Source organism: Anoplopoma fimbria, chromosome 7 (genome assembly GCF_027596085.1).
Source record: "Anoplopoma fimbria isolate UVic2021 breed Golden Eagle Sablefish chromosome 7, Afim_UVic_2022, whole genome shotgun sequence".
Classification (NCBI taxonomy): domain Eukaryota; kingdom Metazoa; phylum Chordata; class Actinopteri; order Perciformes; family Anoplopomatidae; genus Anoplopoma; species Anoplopoma fimbria.
The window spans coordinates 19,890,919-19,900,267 of NC_072455.1; the positions used below are offsets into that span (position 1 = coordinate 19,890,919).

General features: G+C 39.4%; 1 protein-coding gene across 1 annotated transcript in view; it reads left to right on the forward strand.

Moving 5' to 3' along the window:
- ponzr1 (plac8 onzin related protein 1) overlaps positions 1-4,509 on the forward strand; it is a 6,451-nt gene extending 1,942 nt beyond the window's left edge. The window contains exons 3-5 of the mRNA XM_054601369.1: positions 411-521; positions 1,485-1,630; positions 3,548-4,509. Coding sequence (XP_054457344.1) covers positions 411-521; positions 1,485-1,630; positions 3,548-3,685 — 395 coding nt within the window. The 3' untranslated portion in view covers positions 3,686-4,509. The remainder of the gene's footprint in view (positions 1-410; positions 522-1,484; positions 1,631-3,547) is intronic.
- Positions 4,510-9,349: the final 4,840 nt, after the last annotated feature.

Sequence of the window (9,349 nt, forward strand, 5' to 3'; positions counted from 1 at the left end):
TGCCAACAGACTTTTTGTCAAAGAGAGGGGTTAAAGACATGAGCATTATTTGCTTATTTTGCCCGTATAACCTTTTTCAAAACCAACTTGGATCACTGATAATGGTCATAAGGGAAGGATGTTGTTTCATAACAACATCACATTAAAGAAAACCTGTTGAACGTAGCAGTGCAGTGCATGCTGGGAGAGATTACAGCAGCTCTGCACTCATTCCCTTATGACCATATGACCACACATAGATACAGCTACTTGTGTGTGACCAGTACTAGGTCTGTTTTAGCTGACATGAACCAATAAACACTCCTTCGTCCCGTCTTAACGAATCATAAGGAACACCGGAGCTTCCAGTGTGTGTGTAGAAGTCCAATGTGCCCCCCTTACTTTATCCACTTCTGTTTTCAATCCTGCAGTCATGGCCGTCCACCAGCAGCCGACCCAGGTGGTGACAGTGATGACCACTGCCCAAAGCCCTGGCTCATGGAGCACTGACCTCTGCGACTGCTTCACTGACATGGGCACCTGTAAGTCAACCCGACAATGATTGTGACATTCATCTCAACAGGATGCTGTTTTTCCAGCCTACTGTATGCGCTTACATTTCTTTCTGTTTCTATAATAAACTATCTTAACTATCTCTCTCTCTATCCAAACAATATAAAAATGAGGTCCATTTAGTTGTTGTTCTGGAGCTTTGATCATTTCACACAGTTTTCATTCGAAGGATGAGTTGCCCAGTTGTAATGGAAAGGTAGATGTTCACATGTTTCATTTTTCTGAGGCCCTTGATGACTCCTTAAAATGCTTTGCTAGGAATTTATTGTTTAGCACTTCTTGTAAAGTTGGTGGACACACAAGAGGGAGATTTTAAAAAATAATGGTTAAAACAGAAGCAGCAGAGGCTAAGATATCCTGACTTAAGGCCCTAGTACGGTTCAATCTCCAGAAAAACTGTTACGTTTCAAACCAACAATCTTGTGAACATCCTCCTCTGACTCCCCAGACACCAGAGGCCGGGTAAGAGCAGATCTGAGTCGATAAAATAAAATAAATATAACAGATAACGCATAATTATCACAGGATGAGTAGTACTCTACACTACAAGTAAACCAACCTCTTCCAGTCAACCGTAAGTGTGTAACTGGTGAAGTTCCTTTTTAAATTGAGTTTAACAAAGGACAGTCACTTGGTTGGTTGCTGTATGCTCGGAATTATATACAGGAAATCATTTTGAGGTTAAATCACCAAGTTTTGGGGAAGGGAAAGTGGGAGGGAGAGGCCAGTAAGGGAACAAGGGGAGGGGTAGGTTATGAGTAGCGACTTAAACCGTTTCTGTAACATGTGCAAACTTTCAATAGTAAAAGTTTTCAACACAATATTAAACAAGTGTGCACTAACAGGACACCCAAAACAAGAGGGGGATATTGCTTAACACCAAAGTCAGAATTCATATATTCTCCTTTTGTCTCTCCTCTTCTACCTTCAAGGTTGCTGCGGCTTTTGGTGCTTCCCATGCATGCAGTGTCAGACAGCCGCTGACTACGGGTGGTGCTGCTGCATGCCGCTCCTGGACGCCTGCTGCGTGGTGTCCTGCATCCTCCGCTCCTCCATTAGAGAGCGCCACAACATCCCCGTAAGGCCGGCTTAGGGAGGGAGGGGGGTTATACATTTGGGGAGGTAGTGCACGTCTGTAGTAGGGGCAGGGGGCGGGGCTTAGCAAAGGGTCAATTGAATTCTGGCCACCACTGATACCCCTAGATGTGAGTGAGAACATTTGAATAACTTAGGTTTTTGTAATTTTTTGAAAATCAACCGCTGACTGTTGAAGTGAGTTTTGGTTCTGTCTTTTGAAAAGTCTTTGAAGAATCATAAAGCTAAAGATTAGGGTAGTTTAATATCTTTAACCACAGTGCAGCTGTGTAACTGAAAGTGAGGAAGTAACTGTATAGGAACTCTCGATGGCATCCTTTTACAAAAAGCTGTAGTTGCTGCTGTAGTATGCTACACTTCCTCAATTTCCTCTCTCTGATTCAAATCAGTGTTCATGTTTGCCAACAACCACACAACTGTTTTTGGTTACTTTTAGGCCCATTGGTTTCATTTTCAACAGGCCAATGTAGAGAAATGATTAGAGGGACAGTATGGAGGATTTGGTGGCAAATACCGGTGTGATGCAACCAACTGAATACCCCGCTGCTCATTCTCCCCTATCCAAGACTGTGGTAGCATGAGCTGCCTAGTGCAAAACAGTGGTAACGATGGCGCCTCACTCAGAGGCCATCCGTACAATGATACCACTACTTCATGAGCTACCGAAGTCAGACTGCAAAGCGTAAACCCGCTGCAACACGGCGGTGGACTTTGTGGGGAAGTCCTGCTCCCTATGTAGATATGAAGGTCTCATTCTGAGGTCACGAAAACACCAATTATGATTCCTCTCCACTCATTCTAAGCCAAGCTTTGGGAACATCCAGTGCACGTTGTTTAGCTAACCTGTGTGACTTGAAGTCACAATATCAGTTCAATATGATTATTAATAATAATAATAATTTAGAAATGTAGTCAGGGTTGTCACTGTGTAATACGTGATTTGGTGATAACTAAGATTTCATACTGAGAGATTAAATCTGATAAGAAGCATCAAAGGTATTTTTGATGCTTTTGATACAGGCACACTCAGTTTTGATGTTGTGGACAATTGTTTTTCCTCTTAGGCCTCTCCTTTTTCATTTGGAATTGTGCACTGTACATAATGTGCACAAAACAATCCGGTGTGTGTAAAGGGCGTTGCATTCATAGGATTTAAACCTTGGTAAAGCTATGCAAACAATGAAGCAATCATGGTTTGATAAAAACATCATCAAATATCATCTTACCCAACAGTTTATAGCCTTGCCCTGTGGCCCTCTAAAAATTGAATCCGATATGAGAGCTTGGTTAGCAACTGATTGTTTGTGATTGCTCAAAGTAGCAGTTGTATATTATTCTATTTTAAAATGTAGCTTTCTTGCTCAGCAAACAGGGATATCGATGTCACGACTCCTAGATGTACAATGTTACAATCAGCATACAATTTGGTTAGATATACAATACAAAGCACATAATACGATACATTTAACAAAGTTTGACTGAAAATGTATTATGTTAGTTGAAAATGACTAATTCTATTTTTAGGCAGAAATGCGCAGAAATTGGGTTTTAATTTTCTTAGTTTTCATGTAGAGTTGAATGTAAAATGCAAACTCAGACAAATTTAAGTCAATAACCAGGACACATTCTGGTTCGCTCTTCACTGCTCATCAACCTTGTTTCCGTTTTCAGCAAACTGAAAGAGTTAACAAATGGCTGCACTCAGAAAATATACTTCTAAATTTAAAAGAATGTGGCGACTACAAATTTTATTGCAATATTTTAAGTGGGCTTTGTGAATATTCTTAGTAAATAAGTCTCTGAACATCTTAGTCCTGAGACTATATGTCATTCATTTCACCATTGTTTAGATTCATCAGTTCTCTTTCTCTCTCTCCTCTTCCTCCTCTTCCTCCTGCAGGGCTCGTGCTGCGATGACTGCTGCAAGCTATTCTGGTGTTACGAGTGCGTCTGGTGCCAGATGAATCGTGAGCTGAAGATCAGGCGTCAACAGGGGGCGATCACCTCAGTGGTCACCACACAGGTCATCAGTGGATAGGCCATGACTGTTGAGGTCATAAGACATGTTTGCCATAGAGCTTAATAGTTATTTTCTTAATGTTCCTATGCCTATACAAAGCTGTATACTTAAGCACAGCAACGTCTCATGTACACCAACTTTTAGCAGTTAGCACTGAGCATCATAAACTTACATTTTATAGTAGGGATGTGACTTTTGTAATAGATTTTTTTATAGACTCAATGTTGCTGTTAAAAGCCTGTTAAAGTTTTGTGTTGAATGTTATCATGTTAACACATTGGATGTTTGGGTACTGAATGATGTCAGCTCAGGTTCTTGTCTGACCTTTGAGTTCTTCTGGCCAATAAAATATTGCTGTTTCAGTTAACAAGCTCCATCTTTCAACATATTGACTACTACACAATCACATTGTTCTGTCAACCAGCTACAACTCTCCAGTTGTTCATTTATAAGAAGTCTTGTTCACAAATGTTTTACTGTTTCTCACTTCCCTTTTCCTTACCTGTTGAAAGTTGGTAAAAATGTCGAAAGGTTATTGAGTCATGTGTTTGAGCCCAAATCTTTTATTACTTGTGCAACACATGCAGGGTCTATATGTCCGCATAAAATCATGACTAACAGGTTCAGTTTGCACTGCATGTTTGAGATTTAAATATCTTAACAGATCGTGGATGGGTTGCCATGACATTTACACACATTCATTGTTTCATGGGTGGTGATGTTTATGGGATCATCCCTGAGTTAGTTTTTAATGTTTGAAACACAAAGGAGAGTTCCAGCTGTGACTGAGGAAGGGAAATAAAGGGAAAGGGGAATATTTGTATTTCTCTGAGGACACTGTGGGAAGTTGAGTTTCTTTGGTCAACCACGTATTCAAAAGGAAACACTTCCTGTTGCCTGTAAGCCGTTCGTCTCAGATCACTTTAATAGTCTGTTGGTTCATATTTGGAGACACCTGTTGGATTCTTCTGTAAAAAAAAATAGGGTGAAGATTCTGTTCAAAATGTTGAAAGTATCCAAAAACTAATAATCTGATGACCTAACACGTCTTTCAGAAGTGGAATGATACAGTCACCAGAAATAAATAGATTATTGATTATATTTGCTGCAAATTACAAAAAAATATGTCAGTGATGGTGCACATTATTGCTGTTAATGAGGTGTAATGATGCATAGCTGTTGCATGATTATATAATTTCATAAATAAATACATTTTGACCCAAATATACTAACACTCCAAAGTTAGTGAAATCTACTAATTAGTGAAAGAATAATGCTTTGGCACAACATAAGATATACAGTGGGTAGTGGAAAGTATTCAGACCCCTTTAAAACAATAATACAAAGTCACCCTTTGTTTCATTGCAGCCATTTGCTAAAATCGAAAATTCATTTTTTGTACATTAATGTACACTCAGCAACCCATCTTGACAGAAAAAAACAGAAATGTAGAAATTTTTGCAAATTTATTAAAAAGAAAAACTGAAATATCACATGGTCATAAGTATTCAGACCCTTTGCTCAGTATTGAGTTAAAATCATAACAGCTAGTACAGCCATGAGTCTTCTTGGGAATGATGCAACAAGTTTCTCACACCTGGATTTGGGGATCCTCTGCCATTCTTCCTTGCAGATCCTGTTCTGTCAGGTTGGATGGACAGCCATTTTCAGGTCTCTCCAGAGATGCTCAATTGGGTTTAGGTCAGGGCTCTGGCTGGGCCAGTCAAGAATGGTCACAGACTTGTTCCGAAGCCACTCCTTTGTTATTTTAGCTGTGTGCTTCGGGTCATTGTCTTGTTGGAAGGTGAACCTTCGGCCCAGTCTGAGGTCCTGAGCACTCTGGAGGAGGTTTTCTTCCAGGATATCTCTGTACTTGGCCGCATTCATCTTTCCTTCAATTGCAACCAGTCGTCCTGTCCCTGCAGCTGAAAAACACCCCCATAGCATGATGCTGCCACCACCATGCTTCACTGTTGGGATTGTATTGGGCAGGTGATGAGCAGTGCCTGGTTTTCTCCACACATACCGCTTAGAATTAACGCCTGTTCAATCTCGGTCTCATCAGACCAGAGAATCTTATTTCTCATAGTTTGGGAGTCCTCCATGTGTTTTTTGGCAAACTCTATGCACTTTCATATGTCTTGCACTGAGGAGAGGCTTCCGTCGGGCCACTCTGCCATAAAGCCCCGACTGGTGGAGGGCTGCAGTGATAGTTGACTTTGTGGAACTTTCTCCCATCTCCCTACTGCATCTCTGGAGCTCAGCCACAGTGATCTTTGGGTTCTTCTTTACCTCTCTCACCAAGGCTCTTCTCCCACGAATATTGCTCAGTTTGGCTGGACGGCCAGGTCTAGGAAGAGTTCTGGTCATCCCATACTTCTTCCATTTAAGGATTATGGAGGCCACTGTGCTCTTAGGAACCTTGAGTGCTGCAGATATTCTTTTGTAACCTTGGCCAGATCTGTGCCTTGCCACAATTCTGTCTCTGAGCTCCTTGGGCAGTTCCTTCGACCTCATGATTCTCATTTGTTCTGACATGCACTGTGAGCTGTAAGGTCTTATATAGACAGGTGTGTGCCTTTCCTAATCAAGTCCAATCAGTTTAATTAAACACAGCTGGACTCCAATGAAGGAGTAGAACCATCTCAAGGAGGATCAGAAGAAATGGACAGCATGTGAGTTAAATATGAGTGTCACAGCAAAGGGTCTGAATACTTATGACCATGTGATATTTCAGTTTTTCTTTTTTAATAAATTTGCAAAAATTCTACATTTCTGTTTTTTTCTGTCAAGATGGGTTGCTGAGTGTACATTAATGCGACATCATTGAAAAAAATGAACTTTTTCGATTTTAGCAAATGGCTGCAATGAAACAAAGAGTGAAAAATTTAAAGGGGTCTGAATACTTTCCGTTTACCCACTGTAAGTGCTTAGATAAAGAATTTACTAGGGACAATAATACAAAGTCACTTTAAAACACACATGGAAAATGACTTAATACTCATATAAATGTACAAACCCTGCTACAAATGTGTGCCATCAATTAGTGTGAATGCCAATAAGAATTTGTCAGATACAGTAAGGGGCCGCCTCTCAGCGCTTTGATATGTGAGTTTTTATGATAGGCGAGAATCTATGAATTTCAGGTCATTGGTTGATATTTCAATGGGGAATAGTCTTTAAAATCATAACAGATAAGAAACAAAGAGAGAAATGACAAAGAGGAACACAAGTTGAAACTTACAAAAAACTGGAGTTTCTCAAATAGTAACCATGTTCCCCGATATTACCAACCTTTGTAGTCTCCTTTTGAAAATAACACAAAAAGCTTGTGATAAAATCATTACCAAGTCCATACCATTATCTTTTTTTAGCTTAGTTTAGCCTCTGTCTATTGACCACCTTTACGTTACTTAAGCTCAGGATGCCAACCAAGGGCGCTCTGAGGTTGACAATGAACAACAACACCCCACAATGAATCCGGTTTCTCGCTATCTAATAAAAGGCTTAACGCACGTATTCGTATTCTGTATTCTTAACCTTACTGTATTCGTATCAGTTCGCTGCACTTATTGAATTCGTATTTGTTTACTGCACTTATCCTATTCGTAGTAGTTTGTAGCACTTATTATATTCGTATTAGTCTGTTGCAATTATTGTTTTCGTAGTAATCTGCCTCTGCACTATACTTTTGCTCTGGTTTATGCTTTAAGATGCTTGTTTAAGAAAGGAGATGCACTTATGACTTCTGGTGACTAGTAGTTCTCTTGAATACCTATGTTGAATACACTTCCTGTAAGTCGCTTTGGATAAAAGCGTCTGCTAAATGACTGTAATGTAATGTAATATAATGAACAATACAGCTCAGGGTGTGAAAAGCAATTATTCCTTTTGTATGCTGGGGCCAAAGTTCAACGGTCTTCTAAAGTATTTAGAGCAACAACTGTTTGTAATATTGCTGTGTACAATGTGACAGTGCAAAGTACACTTTAAATCAATATTTATTTATTGCCATATTCATTTATGAGTATTTTTAAATTCCTTTTTTTATTTGATCTTGTTTATCGGCTGTTAAAATATTTTGGTCCGCTTTGGTCCAGATTGAAAATCAGTACACACATTCATTGTTTCATCAGTGGTGAGGTTTATTTAATATTCAGATGAGTTAGTTTTCAGTCTTTCAGTTAGTCCCAGCTGTGACTGAGGGGAGGAAATAAGGGGAAAGGGGAACATTCTTCTTTCTCTTGGGAGACTTCCACTCGAAGGGGAGTGGATCTGTCCTGCATCAACCACATAACCAAGTGGCTAAAAGACATCATTGAAGGTTAATAACACCATCAACCATCCATTTAAACTACAGCCAAAACTCCAAACACAAGACTGGAGCTCGCTAGTTGAATAGATCTCAACTTTATGAAGTCAAATCTGATATATCTGTCACGGCCAAACAAAATACTTTGCTCTTTAAAAGAGTGCCAGCACATACAAGAGCTATGGCTTAATGCCACCACAAACCACAACCAGCAATAGCACTGTTTAGACGCATCAACAGGAAACCAATGAGCTGGGGGGTGTGTTGCTGTTACATTTATCACGACAGTCCAGTGAGAATATAAAGAAAGAGCGTTTGAGAAAACTGGTAAAGTGTATCATAAGCAACTTATTGCAAAGTGCAATTTAAATCAATATTTATTTATTGCCATAATCATTTATGAGTATTTTTAAATTCCTTTTTTTATTTGATCTTGTTTATCGGCTGTTAAAATATTTTGGTCCGCTTTGGTCCAGATTGAAAATCAGTACACACATTCATTGTTTCATCAGTGGTGAGGTTTATTTAATATTCAGATGAGTTAGTTTTCAGTCTTTCACGTAGTCCCAGCTGTGACTGAGGGGAGGAAATGAGGGGAGGAAATGAGGGGAAAGGGGAACATTCTTCTTTCTCTTGGGAGACTCCCACTGGAAGGGGAGTGGATCTGTCCTGCATCAACCACGTAATCAAAACGACTAAAAACACTTCCTGCTAAAAGGCTTTCCTGGTGTCTGTTCATCTCAGATTAATGTAAGAGTCTGTTGGTCCATATTAGGGGTCGTCTGTCAGATTCTTCTGTAAAAATAGAAATAGGGTTAGGATTCTGTTAAATGACAATACCCTGGTAATCACAATTTAGTTTTGTTTCATAACCTTAAAAACAGAGTACTATTAGATATTAGATTGTTAGCATTATGCCTTGGCACAAATGAAAATGACTGTAATGTAATGTAAAAAAGAAATCCCAAATTCCTTTTAACAAGACACACGTAAATTAATTGGATACACATATCCATCAGGTGGGCTCAAACTGGACTCCAAATAAATGCTAATGTTCCCTAACAGCAGGATGTGTAAATAATACAAATAAGTGAAACTATTTGCATACAACAAAACCTTTTTAAAAAGGTGATGCTATGTCAGTGTTGTATTTGTTTCTGCTGCCCCCAAGTGGCTAAAATACATCCTTGAAGGTTAATAACATTACATTACATTACAACCAGTCATTTAGCAGACGCTTTATCCAAAGCTACAGCCAAGGTATTCAAGAGAACTACCATCAACCATCCATTTAAACTACAGCCAAAACTCCAAGCACTCCCACACTTACACATCTTTAAAATAAACACCAGACAAAAATGACATCTAAA